The 15,033-nt window shown below is 59.3% G+C and overlaps 2 protein-coding genes across 2 annotated transcripts; both read right to left on the bottom strand.

Moving 5' to 3' along the window:
• Positions 1-100: 100 nt before the first annotated feature.
• On the bottom strand, positions 101-1,667 carry LOC142357359 (uncharacterized; the record flags this gene model as incomplete). Its single annotated transcript, XM_075409009.1, has 4 exons — positions 1,384-1,667; positions 691-796; positions 305-379; positions 101-194 (listed from the first exon to the last, which is right to left on the bottom strand). Coding segments are annotated over exons 1-4 (481 nt in total), but the record flags the coding sequence as incomplete, so codon positions are not given.
• Positions 1,668-5,642: 3,975 nt separating this feature from the next.
• LOC142357358 (uncharacterized) lies at positions 5,643-8,396 on the bottom strand. Its single transcript, XM_075409007.1, has 4 exons — positions 8,195-8,396; positions 8,021-8,141; positions 7,327-7,462; positions 5,643-7,013 (listed from the first exon to the last, which is right to left on the bottom strand). The coding sequence occupies exons 1-4, from the start codon at positions 8,394-8,396 to the stop codon at positions 5,643-5,645; spliced, it is 1,830 nt and encodes a 609-aa protein (XP_075265122.1).
• Between the last annotated feature and the right edge of the window lie 6,637 nt (positions 8,397-15,033).

Raw genomic sequence — 15,033 nt, 5'->3', positions numbered from 1 at the left:
CGGTGGGGGAGGAGCAGAGCGCGCCCGAGACAGTATGTTGAAGGGGAGAGAATGGGGAGGGGGGGGGGGGGGGGAGAGGGCGCGGGGGAGAGACACGCACCAGCACAGTTGACAGAGTACAGTCCCACGGTGGAGCCCGGCTCGATTCCGTAGTGGAGGAGAGCTGAGCCGGCAGCTGTTCGGGCTGCTCCGACCTGGGAAGGAATGCGTTCGGTCATCCACAGGGATGTGACATGGCGCTACCAGGGAGAGGAAGCATGCCGAGGACAGTGCCGTGCACCCGCGGTGGTCCGCGGTTGCTCACCTCTGAGAATGTCGTCCACTGGTAGCGCCCGGGCTTTCCATTCGATCGGACGGACCGAGTTCCAAGGCACGGCTTCTGGAGAAGCAGGCGGCATGGGTGGCGTCCAGGCCGAGGCATGTTCTCAGCGAACGAACAGCACGCAAGTGCCAACTGTGGTATGTGCGGTAGGACAGGGGGTGCTCTGCCTCTGTGCTTGCGTGTGAGGAAAGCAACACTGTCTGTTGCATGCACCGGCCGGCCGTGGCCTTGCGTAGTTGCTCGGCCCTGGTGAAACGCCACCGCTTGGTCCTCCGGGACCGCACATAAATGCACGCACACACGTGAACAGGCAGTCCCTCTCCATCATTTTGCGTGGGCAGGCAGGACGTGGCTGCGTGAACACTCACGTTGTGGAACCTGTTAACACTCAGCTCAAGATTGTCGTAGAGGGTTTTGATATGGTCGTCTGGGGGTGGGAAGCGCTGCACCAGCGAGCGAGGCGACCTCACAGACCTGAGAACGGTACATGCGGCGGCGGATCAGGGACAGAAGTAGACAACGGGCGGAAGTGAGTCAGGGTGAGCAGGGGCAGGGACTGCCAACTCGCTGCAGTGGAGGTGATTTGCCGCTGTCGGAGTACCATGTTTGGGGGGGGGGGGGGGGGGGGGGGTGCCTGCCGTTCAGACAGTGGGAAGGAGTTGTCGGGGAGACAGTGGGAAGAAGTTTTCGGGGAGAGGGCGCGGGAGTGGAAACAGGGGGATGTGGGGCAGCTAGAGATAAAACCAGGTTGGAGGGCAGGAGAGGACAGGAGAGGACAGGAGACGCACTTGTCGTCAGAGGCACAGCGGAAGGACAGCCGTAGGGAGTGGATGGGGGATGGTGGAGGGAGACAGGTAAAGGGAAGGAATGGGGGGGGGGGGGGGTGGAGATTCCCTTGAGACAGGGATACAGGCGCAGAGGCAGAACCAGGAGCAGATCATTACGAGTAGGGTAAGACGTCGTGTGCACATATCGGGCCGCTATAGCCTATATGTCGCTCGGCCGTGGCCATCTGACGTCCTTGGTTGTGCAAATATGCCTGGAGCGAAAACACCACCCACCTGCGCACGTCCCATGATCCGTTTTCCGACAGCACCTCCGGGAGATCAACAGCGTAGTTGCCGGCCTGATCCTGCACCATCGCAGCTTCTACCACCGGGTTGCTCGCTGCTGCGGTCGGCGACACCGACACGCCAGCCCCGGGAGTCGGCCCCCCTAGGGCGGAGATGGGCTTGCAGCGCTCCCAGGCGGCGCTGGGCACTCCCATTGGTGCTCTCCGGGTCCATGGCTTCTTGTCAGATCGGACAAAACGGATAAAGTAGGATTTGAGAAGGAAAGGTGCGCGCGGAGGTGACCTCTATGTGTGAGGTGCTAGGTCTGTGATCGCCACCTGATGGGAGTGGGTTCGCGGCTTCGCGCTGGCCGACGCGTCACCGAAAGCCAACGGGCCGGAGTCACCGAGCTCAACATATGTACGAGATATGTCATCTCAGGCCGGGTATCTCCTACGTTCTCATGATGAAGCTCAGATCGAGTTCCCAAAAGGCCGAAACCCAGTGGGAGGAGGTGTCATTTAAGAATTAAGATCTGCCACGAAATTTTCGCGGACGAAATCGATTTTAACGTATCCTACGTGGCCCGTGTTCCGCGCCCGCGGGGCCAGGCCCCTGGCTCCAGCGGGACTTGCAAGTTGCAATGGAGCAGCTAATTCGCGGTTGTCAGTAGGCCTGGTACCAGACCCTTACTTTCTCGTAATATATTCGCTAATTTTGCGTGATTGGTTGCGACTTTGCGTGGCCCGCAACTTCAATATTGATTTGTTCTCGAAAATAATGTAGTATCCCTACCAGTCTGAGTACTGCCGAAAGGCATGGCCAGGGATTTGTTGACCTTCCTCCCTGGGGGTGAAAAAAAACCAGTCTGAATACTATAGCTAGCTAGTATGACGGATTCTCCCGGGGGTGAAAAAAATGACGGATTCTGAAGCGTCGTCCGTGGGCGGTGGCCGGTGGCCACTGGCCGTCAGTAGCATATATAATAGCGATAGTACTTGTAAGCATAATTCAGGTTGATCGAAGGATGATACTGGTACTCGTACTAGTACGAGTAGCAGCATGTATCGCTAGCGATACAAGCTACTATCGCTAGTACTAGCTAGTACTAGTACTCGTATGCATTTACACGAGTGTGTAGCGCCAGCAGGTAGGGTAAATATATACTAGGGTAGCAAGCGTAGTAAACTATAGATAGTACTCGGAGCTATCTAAAGCTAAATTAGTACGTTAGTAGAGCTAGCTAGTGCTATTACGGATTTTTTTTTCACCCCCGGGAGAACTTGGGTCGAAAAACCCCTGCCCCACTCTTTCCTGACCTGCGCCATATTATTTATGGCCCCGGCCCCCCTGTAACCAAGGGACTGTAACCATCCCGTCACTCTTTGTGGGTGGGGCAAGTATCCTTACTTGGTAGGGTACTGTGATGTATACACTTAGAGATAATAACTATCCATATTACTATAAAAGCGTTCAGTTATTAGCGATAGCTTTACTCGTCCGAGGCCCGAGCACATAGCGAGAGGACAGACCGGCGTCAGCAGCACTTGACTTGGAAGACGTCCGGTGGCATGACGCGGATGGCGAGACATGGCTATCTCGGGTTGTGAGGCACTGCCACGCGTTGAAGTCGGCCGCCGCGGGCTGAGAGGGCGACGCTTCCTCTCTCCGCACGCGGCCACCACCGGACTTTCCACCTAGGCGAGGTACCAGGGAGTTTCTGAAGGTATACTTTTTACTCAACCCCTGGATCAGAGATGAGCGCATCGAGGCCTATCCGCAGGAGACTCCTGCTGGCCCTCGGGGTCCTCCTTGCTTTTGTCTTTGCTGCCTACAGCGGGGCAGCTGGATGGCTCTTGCTCGCAGCCTGCCCGCAGCCACGGGTCCCCAAGGCACCCCCACCGCCTCTACCGCCTCTACCGCCTGCACCGCCTGCACCGCCCCCACCCCCTCCACCTGCCCTCAGCCCCGAGGAGGCCAATGAACTCAAACATGCTCGGGAGGGCTGGCACAGCTTCACCTACCTACGCTCCCTCGCCGCCAAGCATGCGGCTGCTAGGAGTCGCCCCCAGGGGTTTTGCCACCAAGAAGGACACCGGCGATGGGCACGCAAGCACGCGAGGCGCCTGCTACAGAGCCTCAAGACCCCAGCCCAGTCTCTGGACTTTGCCTCAGTTGTGACAGCCTTCGAGAAACTCTTCGCACACTCCAACTGGGACAAGCTGACCAGGCAAAAGACAGTGCTGGTGCAGGTGCCCTCCCTTCACTCTCTCTACACCTACCCACCCACACACACACGCACGACCTACCAGGTCCTGTGATGTCAGCAGCCGGTTCCGCAACACACATCGGACTCCCTCATACATGAGCTCCCTCATGGCAGACCCAGCCCCCTCTGGGACTTTCCCCTCCCCTGGCCACCGTGGGTGTGTGTACTCAGCTGTGGCTTTCCACCTATGCCCCTGTCCCCCAGGTGGTGCACGGGCACCTGCAGCTGAAGGCCGGCGCAGAGATCGACGACTTCACCAGGAATGCAATCACCCACCTAGCCCACATGCTGCAGCGGGTGATCGCAAAGCTGCCCGCCAACCAGACCTTCGCCTTCATCTACTCTTCCCTTGCCGCTGCTGAGCAGCTGGACAAAGTGGGGACCTTGGGGGTCCCGGTGTTTGCCCATTGCATGGGCCGCTCACTGCAGGGCAGCCACCTCCTCATCCCCCGTGCCTACAAGGCTCACGTGCGCGTCCCAGCGTCTGCAAACTGGACTGTTCTAGCTGCCGCGTGGCCATCCAAAGCCGGCAAGGCGGTGTTCCGTGGAGCACTGTCTGGCCCCGAGCGAGCAGACCTCTTTGAGCGGTACCAGCACAGGTCAAAGTACACGGATGTGAGGATGACATCGGTGCCGGGGTTCTCCCCTTGTGATAGCACGCGGGTGAAGGGCTGCCACGGGATGGGGAGTGGCCCTCCCAAGTGGGTGAAGGATAGAGGCCTGGAGCTTGACAAGCGCGGCTACCTGTCCATGGACACGCAGACTGCCGAGTTCCGCTATGTGCTGACAGCCGATGGAGTGGGCTGCGCTGACCGCCTGAGGCAGCTGCTTGTCGCCCCCGTGGCTGTGATCAAGCAGGAGTCCGCCCTAGAGGAGTTCTGGTACGCGGACTTGCAGCCCTATGAGCACTACATCCCTACCGCCAATAACTTTTCTGACCTCGAAAGCCAGGTGCGGTGGGCGGAGGAGCAGCCGGCCTCCACCCTTCTGGACATGGTGCAGAAAGCCAATGAGTACGCCAACACCTTTCTCAACCAGGATGGCTTCGACTGCTTTCTGGGGGAGCTCCTCCTCGACTACATGAGCCGATCCCCGGCACCCCCTGACGCCTGGGAGCTGCTAGCCCCCGGCTCGGTCAAGATATTCTGATCCTTGCCTCCGCCTGGCGACTGCCAAGGTGGGTATGGCGGGCAGGGCTCCACCACCGCGGGGCCGCAAGCCCATAGTAGCAGAGACACAAATAGCCAGCAGCAACCGCTCGCGCGGGCGCAGGACATGACCTAGGGTAGCCACGTCTGTATTAGCTCACAGCTGTAATGCAGGGTAGACCATGAGTAGGCAGTTCAATTAATCTCCTCCTCCCCTGGCTGGGCCCGGGGGACCCCGCAGCTGCTGGAAGGAAGGACCCCTTCTAGCCCATGGTCCTGCATGCAAGAATGCCTGCCACGACCAACTGCAGATCATGGAAAGGGGCGGATCGCTGCCAAGCGGCCGGGAGCCGCCGTCATGGCTGCGTCAAGGGATACCACGCTGCATGAGACAGAAGAGACATCGACCGACTATAAAGTGAAGCGTACTGGCGAGACGCAGCGATTGCATGCATGGGAGGCCGACAAACCGACGCAGGCAGCAGGGACGGCTGTGGCGCAGCCAGGCAGTGACCTGCCGTGTCCGCCCCCAACCACAAATCGAGTGTTTATACGTCGGGCGCATGCCTGAGGGCAGTGAGAGGGCGTAGGCGTGGCAGGCCCAGCAATTCCTCAGACTTGTGCCGCAGTATACCCCCGCTGTGCTCACGAGGAGGTACGGAGTGCATGCCTGCCTCAATGCAACGGCCGCTGCAGGGCGTACAATTCCACAGTACTGCAGGGCCTCAGCATCATCGTCTCCGCATGGAGTGCCATGGAGCACTGGGAAAAACTTACAGGACGCCGCTACGTGCCTCACCAGCAAGCGCAAAGAAGGGTTGCCACTATGAGCCCAGCTGCGGTTTAAGGGTTTATTCATCTTCAAAGATAGCCAGCTGTTGTGAGACCACACCCGGCGACGCGTGACGGGCGGCCCACCTGCCGCCGCCCAAGAGAGCATACTGCGGTTCCGCCGTGTCTGATTCGCTGCCTCTGGCACTGTTGTCGGCATGGGCAGGGAGTGAAGGAGGAGGCGGAAGCAAAGGGTCGGGGTTTCCGCTGGGAGACAGGCCAGCAGAAGACAGCGGTGCCTGGCCGTAGGCCCTGCTGTGCCCTTGACTGCTGCCTGTGACGACGACTGGGTGCTCTGTGCTAGCACTCGGCTTCTCAGCAGACCTCACTGCTCCGCTACTGTCCACACCAAGGACAACCGGGAAAGTTCCTGGCATGGCTGCCCGGCTGTACTCCGACGCGGATTCGCTTGCCGCCACAGCTGCATCAGACAGGAAGCTCGCCTCAGATGGTGTCATGGGGTGTGACTTTGGGGTGGTAGGGGCCGAGGGCCCGGCAGAGTTGCTGCGCTCACTTGTGCCGAAGCGGAGGCTTCGAAGGTCGGCATGGCCGCTCGAGGGGACGCTAGCCCCACCGTGGTGAGGCACTGGGGCAGACACCGGCTCTGCAGGATGCAGCAGCTGCTGCTGCCTGGTGCTGCGACCGTCCGCACAGGAAGGCAAGGCAGCAGGGGGGAGCGCAGGAGGAGGGGCTGGCAGCGGCGGCGGCTCCTCTGTGCTTGCGTAGGACTGTTGCCCTGTGCTCAGCCCTTCACCGGGAGAAGCTCGAGGGGAAGGAGGAGTCGATGTCATTCGTGGGCTGGGTTGACCCTGTGATTGCTCCCCAGGCCACTCAACTCGGCGGAGAGGGACAGAAAATGCCGACGCCGGACTGCCAGAGGGGCTAGCTTGCATTGGCCTTGAGGACGCCCTGCTGACAGGAGAGAGCTTGGGTGGTGCTTCACTGCCGTTGCTGCTCGGTGCCATGGCAGCGGCCCCGGCAGCAGTGCGTGCCGGGGCGGCGTTAGGTTGGCCGGAAAGGCTGGTCTGCTGCTGCCTTCGATTTGTAGCGGAGGATGGCCCACTATCGTATGATTGCTGCCCTGCTGGACTGCCATAGGATGGTGAGTAGGGGGGTGACTGCTGAGGGGCTTTGGTGCTTGGGGTGGTCATGGGGTTGAAGGGAGGCGAGACAGATCGTCGTGCCGAACGGGAGGCTGAAGGGCTGCGTGAGGCACTGTGCGAGCGGCGCCGCCGAGAGCCAAAGCAGAAGGAAGTGTCTTTTGCAGCACGAAAGCGGTGGCCATGCAGCTGTGTCCTACTGCGCCTGGTCGGAGACCCGCGGCGGCTAAGGGGAGGCATCGCCAGGTCAAAGATGGTGTCAAACATTTCCTGCAGCTTGGCGTCCATTGCCTGGGCAAGCAAAGGACGTCAGACAGACAAGAGTGCAGGCGGCTGGGACAAAACCTACCCGAGGTTTGGCGTTGGGAAGATGGGAGCACAAGCACAAGACTGCAACGGATACAGACACGACCGGAGTTATGGGGAATGATCGGAAGGACGCAGGAGGGCAGCGAGACAACGGGTGGCGGGGAGGGATGAGGACCAGACGGAGTCGTGGGGACAGGCCGGGGGAGGACAAAGGCAAGGGCTGACCGAGTCATCAAAGCTCAAGCAGCTATGCCAGTTCAAGAACGAGCCTTCCCTAATGGAGGCCATCTGGTACCTCTGGGCTAAGCCTCTGCTGCCTGCTTGCCTCCTGGACACGTTGTGAAAGTGCAGCCACCTTCGCTCGCAGCTCGGCCACCCCGGTGTCTGCTGCAGCATGGAACTGGGGGGGCTGCCTCCAAGCCTGCTCAAACCTGCCAAGCACGCAAACCAGGTGGGACTGAGGGTCCCCTCGCTCTCTACCCTGATCTCCGGCAACCGTTCTCGCGGTACTCTCCGCTGGTGTCCTCTCTCTCTCTCTCTCTCTCTCTCTGTCTCTCTGTCTCTCATGTCAAGTCCAGAAAGTCAGTGGCATCCCCCAGGTTTGACACTGCCTGCACCCCCCATTCCTGCCGTCATGCCTAACAATGCGCCGGTCGTTAGCGAGGCTGCATGTTCTTAAGGCTGCTGACGGTGCAGCTCGTCCCCCCCCCCCCCCCCCCCCCCCCATCTCTCTCTGTTTGTCTGCATGCATTTCTCGGTGCCGGTCCCTCCAACACTCAATCCAGGGAGTGCCCGGGTGCGCCATGGGTGGGGCGGGGGGGGGGGGGGGGGGGGGGGGTCTTTGCCTGCCATCCGTGTCACCGTTAAGAGTGCAACACCTGAGAATGAGCAGGCACCCGAAACGCTCCATGGTGCGATCCCAAATGAGTTGGGAGAGACAAGGGGGAAGGAGTATAGGGGGGATGGGCAGGACACGAGCTCCACAGCACCTGATGTAGTCGGGTGTGCGGTGGAAGTCGGGTTCCAGGTAGTTCTGGATCTGGTGTCTGTAGACGTTGGCTTGCTGAGAGAAGGAAAAGGCGGTGGCTGATGGTCGAGGAACCGACGTCCCTGAGAGCGAGAGAGAGCAAATGGCAGGAGAGAGCAGCCATGAGAAGACGCACATACGGGTGCCGGGGATGCAGGGTCAGGAGCCCTGGGACAGGGCTTCGAAACGGTCCGTGGTGGACCGAGGGAGGTCGGGGAAGGGGGGGAGAGGGTTTGGGGGGAGGTCGCACTGGGTGTAGGTGCCGCTTGCTGAGGCTTGTGGAGAGGCGTGTGGTTGGTCCCGCCGACCGTCGCAGGGTCGTCGTGGAAGGAGACCATCTGGAACGAGGGCTCGCTGGACCATGAATCGCCTCGTGAGTGTGAACGACTGTCACGACCTGAGCATGACAATGTGCTTTGGGTGTTTACTGATAGACTTCAGATAAGGGTAAGGGCGCAGCTGACAGAGCAACGGCAGAAAAGGGGGGGGAGAGGGGGGGGGGGGGGGGGGAGATGGAGATGGAGAGGGAGAGGGAGAGAAAGATACAGCGGGACAAGAGGACAGGTGGCAGTGACAGTGAAGCGGTCGCATTCATCACAACGATGCGTGCCAGAGTCAGCCACGACTCCCCATCTGCAATGCCAAAGCTTGTTTAGGTCTCGTTCCCAATTCGCAGCGGCTGTGGTGCGGACTGCCACTATAGCTTCTTTGTTGTCAAGGGAATTGAGAAGTACAGGGGATAGGCTATGTATGATTCACAGGGGAAAAGGGGGGGGGGGGGGGGGGTTGGAACCTGAGGGGCGGCTCCGCAACAGCGATCTGCTGGAGTCGATGAGCTGCTCCAGCTCGGTCAAGAACTGATGTGTGCCAGAGAGGGGAGTGAGTACATTAGTGAGGGAGGTAGGGGTGTGAGGTGGGCCGACTGGCTGGCTGTGGGGTGCGTCTTGGACGAAAGCTTGGAGCGTTGGGTGAAACAGGCCAGGCTGGGTGAAGGGAGGGCCAGCTCTTGCGTGGGGATCTCTGGGCGCGAGGGGGAGGGGTGGGAAGGGAGAGGAAGGGAAGGGGTTGACAGCTTCTCCGGTCAAAAGCGCACCAGACCTGCGAGTCGGTTCTTCGGTTGTCCCTCATACTGACCGTCTGGCGTCTCTTCTCACGATACTCAGACGTTCAGCCAACCCACCGAGGCCACGCTATCAGCAGGAGTGGCTGCCCCGAGGTTTGAATTTCTCCGGAATAACGGTCGCAACAATACAAGGGCGATTCGGCGTCGTCGCTGCGCTTACACGTGCGGCGGCCAGAAACCTTGTATAGTACTCGTAGCACTGGAGCGGAAAGCGCATGTGTGATGATGTCATGTATCGACAGCTCCCGAAGGGCGCCTGGCCAGAGACGGCACCCATGCCCGTGTGCATGTCTTCAGCAGCCCCAAGCAAACCTAGGCCCTATCTCAGAATGTAGGGTAAAATCAGGTTTATATAGATCGAACAGGTTTCTACTTTCTACCACTAGTACTCGTACTGGTACGAGTAGGGCCGGTGTCCGTATGTTGATTTACGTCCAGCCAGCAATGGACATTGCACGCCCCTAAGAACTGTTGGTACTCGTAGGTATCCTTAGGTACCTAGTCATGTAGTACCTACCCTACCCAATCATTAAAAGTGCTTGTATAATACCTTAATTAGAGGTAGGTAGGGTACCTACCTTGGTACTAGTACTAGGTGGCTGCGCATTTTCCCACGCGAGTACTACTCGTACTGTACACGGTGTACTACCATACTTAGGGTACCTAAAGCCTATGAGTGCTCGTCTGCTCGAGGTATGAACTATAAGGTACATAAGGATAGATCCGCATAGGATCCACAGAGGATACTGATAGGCCGGTGGGCAGGCAGGAATGTGACGGTACGACTTCCCATGCAGACCGGTAGGAATGCATATCGGTACTCCTACGAGTGGAACGGTCAACTAATTAGCGATAGTAGCAGCTCCTACCTATAGGAGGTTCGCTGCCGCGTTTGCAGGATACGGCAGGTACCTACCGGATCGTTCCTACCACATGCACGGCCGTCGACGTTCCCTGTACACCGCTGCAGGTATACCGTTCAACTGGTGTTGTTGGTCGCGAACACAGCAGAGAGAAATGTTCGTTCTCTCAAGATAGCGGAGGTGACCTCGAACCACAATTGCGCATTCGAGGGGCTTGCTAGGGCCAGCTTGGCGTCGGGTTAACTACAGAGCTGATAACATTATTGATACCGGCATAGGAGGAGTCGTCCCAGGTACAGACAGGCACAATTGAAGCTCACGTACATGTGCAACGGCGATAATTATGGGTGAGGTAGATAGCACCTGACGCTCCGATAGGCGCGTAGGGAGCTGTATCTCGGCTCCGTCTCGGCCTCCATACCCCGATTGGACACGTTGATTTTAGCGTATTCTTGTCGTAGCACGGCGTGCGCGATTCGCTCCGGAGTCAAGCGGTGGAGCTGCACCGTGCCCGGCTAGGGCTGATGGGCGAGATTCATGAAGAGGCGGGAACGGTAAAAGACGGCAGTGCCTGCCACCCATTGCCTCGCAACCATCTACCCATCGACAATGCTGAAGCAGCTATAGGATGCCTTCAGCGGTGCGCACCCCCCCCCCCCCCCTCTCTCAGTCTCTTGATCTGACTGTGTGTGTGTCTGTCACTTTTGGGTCGGTATCTCTTTCACACTTGCTTGCTGGCATATCGAATCACACGAGTCGGCCTCCTCTCAAGGGGACCTTAATTCCCAGCATGGGGATTCTTCAGGGAGAGCTGAGCATAAAAATTCAGAGATGACCACACATCTGAACCCATGTGAGTGGCATTCAAACCCTGGTCTGATGTGCGATGCCCTCGCCCCCGCGTGCAGAGGAAATGAAGAGTTTGCAGCAAAGAGGTATGAAGCGGCTCTAGTTAGCTACCGTCAGGCCGTGGGGCAGAGCAGTTCAACAGACCTAAGGGCTCATCTCAACATCTCTGCGGCCCTGTTTCAGCTGGGGAGGTGGCAGGAGTCAGCCATGGCTGCTGAGAAGGTGCGGCCCTCGATTCCCCCGCCGCACAGGTCAGCGGCCGACCTGGCTTACGGATGGTTGCCTTCACAGGCAGCAGCCAGACCGTTCCAAGCGTGGGCCCTGGGGTGAACGCTGCCCACCCGTCGGCCATGAGCTAACGTTCTGCCTGGACTGCAGGCAACCGAGTTGGACTGCACCTCGGTAAAGGCCTTCTACCGCAAGGCCGTGGCACTGCAGCAGATCCGTGCCATGTCAGCAGCCAAGATGGCCGCTGAGGAGGTGTGAGCACCGCGAGCAGCAGTCATGGGCGGGAGGGCGCGAGAGCCGGGGGCACTGCCAGCGTCCATCGACCAATGGTGTCCATAGCGAGACGGGCTGGGGGTTGCCAGTTCATCCAGTGATCGTCGTCATTTTGATGCCTGCCTTTGTTTTTAGCCTTCCTTGTCTCAGGCCCTCCCTCCCTGAACGATGGTAGCCAGCTTGGCCGCGGCTCCTCCGTCTGCCTACACGTTGAATCCCGCGCACCGCCTGCTGAACGTGGGGAGAAAGTGACCAGAGGAAGCATGGTAGGGATGACCCAGGCCAGAGGAAACAACGTGACATGTTGCTGAGAAATGAGAGAGTGAAGGACTGGGAAACATAGCGGGAAGGACGCCAGGATGTAAAAAGAGGGTGTGGCTTTGTTCACCGACGCTGCAGTCAGATTTGTGAGCAATTGTCCTGGTGCGCTGTCATGCAGGCACTCCGGCTATCCCCTGCCTCCCAGAAGCTGAGGCAAATCTGCCATGAATGTGATGCAGCACTCAGGGAAGACTTCCGGGTGAAGAGGACACGTGATGTTGAGGCAGCAGCGGCACGCCGCAGACTGTCTGACCTAGAACGGGTGACCCTTGGAACACTGAGAGCATTGGATCGGCCTTGCCCAGTGGTGCATGAGACTTTGTGGAGACAAACAGAATGGCGGTGTCCTCGGGAAGCACACAGATGCTGGCTGGTCACTGGCCTGAACAAGCAAGTTCTGAGCGGATCACCGACGGATGTCTCTGCGGTGCTGTAGGCTGGGCAGGAGAAGGAAGAGGCGGACCGGCTGAGCCACCACATGCAGAGGACCAAGCAGACCAGCGAAAAATGGGTGCAGGACTGGGAAGCTGAGATGCAGCGGCACGACTACCGTAAGCCTCCCCTGCTGTGCCCTCCCCCCCCCCCCCCCCCATCCTGTGGCCATGCTGTGGCCCCACCACCATGCCAGCGCACAGGCAGCCACATCCAACTCGCACCTGGGGTCATTCACGTGTACGTGAACACTCAGTCACTCGCTCGGACACTATGCAGCGGTCACTGGGGAGGCTACTGCCCCTGCCCCCCCCCCTCCCCCCCCCCCTCCCTGCATCCTTCCCCGCACCACTCGTCTCTGCCAGGCATAGTGCCAACAACGTCCAGTACTCAACAAGGGGCCGGCGGCGTGGCACGGCTGTCCCGGTTGGTCGTGGCAGCAAGGCCTAACAGCTGCCGGGCCGGCTGATCTTCCTCCGCTGCCTGCTCCCAGGAAACTGGCCTCGGAGACACAGCCCATCAGACTCTGCAACTCACAACCATCAGCGGTCACCGGCTTCCATGGGCTCAACAGAGGAGCAAGGCGCTGGCGGGGGCAACGAGTATGTGAGGAGGAGGTCACCGGAAGAAGTGTTGGGCATAAGTCCTGAGGCTTCTGCGGACGAGGTCAGGCGCGCATACAAGCGGAGGGTGGTCTCCACTCATCCGGATAAGGGAGGGTCCGCGGAGGCCTTCGTGGAGCTGCAGGAGGCCATGGCGGCGATGCTTCAGAGGTACAGATGATGGTATGAGGTGTTGCTTCGGTGGCACAACCCACAACAACCGATGGCTTCACTCATGAAGGACGCCCAGGAGTAAGCTGGGGATCGATGACGAGCAGCTGTAGTGCTCACGGCATCATATGGTACCGATCCCTCCACTTGTACCACTGGGGTGCCTTCCGGCTGCTATTTGCATGTATCACTGTGTTTGCCATACGATCGTTAGAGCCTGGAGGCACAGTGTGTAATGTTACCGGCGGTAACTGAACCGCGCTGTATGGACATGAGACGTGCGGGCAGTGTAAATATGAGGCCCCACATGGAGAGGACACAGCACAGTCCGAGCACATGGTCGTGGAAGAAATGTTTGAAAGCAGCTTGTCAGGCCAGAGTGGGATCCAATTAGCTTGTCAATCGCTGCGGCCCTTTGTCATCGCACAGAGCACCGCAATTCAAACGTAGGCTGTGATATTGTCAACTTGGTCGTGCGTTGTGGCCCTACCTGATGACTGGCATCGGCTTGCAAGACCAGGCAGTGTATGGTGAACACAGCTACCAATCTGGACTCAACGGCAGATTGGCCACGTCATTTCGGATACAGATACCGACGGCATGGGGACGGGGCCAGGCGCGGAGTGGAGACAGTGGGGGGAGGGCCAGGGGTCGAGACAGAATTCAACATTTGCTGGCCTCTCACGGGACTTGACCTCATGGCTATCTGTCAAACTCAGTCTCCATACCGTCGTGCCCCTAATACTGTCCATCTGCGCCACTTGTGATGGATGGAAAGCTTGCGTGGCCAGGGGCGCCCCAGGCATGGAACCACAGTGTATAATGCGGGCACATGTTTCTACCGTTTGAGTCTGTTGTCAATTAAAGAATTTGCCGCTGCCGGCCGTGGTCCGCTGAATTGGAGCGCACGTGCCGGTCATAGCTAGAGCTCATGGGAGGGGGGCTAGTAGTGTCAGAGGCGGAATCGTGCCATTCTGCCATAAAGTTCCAGCCAGGCAGCTGACCGCCAGGGGTCACATTGCTTCATGGCACTGGCTCAGATTCCGGGCCTCCCTTTTCTATGTCTTAATGCCGCGGGCCTCCGGCTTTGATGCCGATGACTGCTGAGTGCGGGGTGGGTGGGGCAAGAGGCCTTCGGTTCGCAGCGATGCCCTTTGCCCCATGCCCAGGCTGCAAATGCACTCAGGGGGTTGCTCTGCATCAGGCAGGGGGTCCGGTAACTATATCCACGTGTTGAGTTATTGGTCCCCATGGACTTGCCAAGAGGTGCCATGACTACAGCAGCTACAGCTCGAGGCTGGCAAGGGCGGTGAGGGAGGACAGAGCCCGCATGCCATCATCGGTGATGGTGGTACAGAAAGCCAGGCTCAAAGTGGAGAGTCGGGTCAGGCAGGCCAGAGACTGCACACCGGCATCGGTCAATTGGTGGCAGCGGGCCAGGCGAAGGCTAGTCAGGCCTGTCAGTGCCTGCAAGCTCGCCAACCCTGTGTCAGTAATGCGGTAGCACCTGTCCAGGTGCACTGTGAGCAGGCGAGACAGCGGCCGGATGTTCTCCATTCCTCTGTCTGTGATCGCTGAGCAGCCGTTGAGCTTCAGGGTGGTCAAGGCTGACAGGCTGGCAAGAGCTCTCAGGCCGGCATCCCCGATCTTCGGGCAGTAGGCAAGGTCCAGGCCAGTGAGGCCGGTGAGAGGAGTCAGGTAGGACAGCCCAGTGTCACCGATCTCCAAGCACTGGCACAGGTCCAGCTTGGTGAGGGAAGAGAAGGCGGCAACAGCCCGGAGGCCCAGCTCCTTGAAGTAGGAGCAGCATGACAGGTTGAGGCTGGTCAGCTGGCTGAGACCGCCGAGAGCCGGAAACCCGGTGCCCGTGATCCTCTCACAGCAAGAGATGTTGAGTGTCTGGAGGCTGGTGAGCGGCGCCAACATGCACATGCCCGCATCGGTCAGCTCGTAGCAGCCGTCGAGGATGAGGACCTCTAGCGAGCTGATGTGGGCAATGCTGTGCATGCCGGCGTCGGTGATTCGGTAGCAGCTGCAGAGGTTGAGGTTGGTCAGGCCAGTCAGGTGCTGGATTGCCAGCAGCCCGGCGTCGGTGACCTTCGTGCATCGGCAC

The sequence above is a fragment of the Convolutriloba macropyga genome, unplaced genomic scaffold (assembly GCF_964194025.1).
Source record: "Convolutriloba macropyga unplaced genomic scaffold, txConMacr16.3 SCAFFOLD_4460, whole genome shotgun sequence".
Lineage (NCBI taxonomy): Eukaryota > Metazoa > Xenacoelomorpha > Acoela > Convolutidae > Convolutriloba > Convolutriloba macropyga.
The sequence above is the reverse complement of the archived record's forward strand: the minus strand, read 5'-3'. Positions and strand labels throughout refer to the sequence as shown.

Bases quoted from the DNA above. Each gene is read 5' to 3' on its own strand.
- LOC142357358 (XM_075409007.1), bottom strand. From the start codon at position 8,396: ATGGTCTCCTTCCACGACGACCCTGCGACGGTCGGCGGGACCAACCAC. The intron at 8,142-8,194 runs GTGCGTCTTCTC...TCTCGCTCTCAG, and splicing joins TGCATCCCCGGCACCCGTAT to GGACGTCGGTTCCTCGACCA. The intron at 7,463-8,020 runs GTGCTGTGGAGC...CGTGCTTGGCAG, and splicing joins CGCACACCCGACTACATCAG to GTTTGAGCAGGCTTGGAGGC.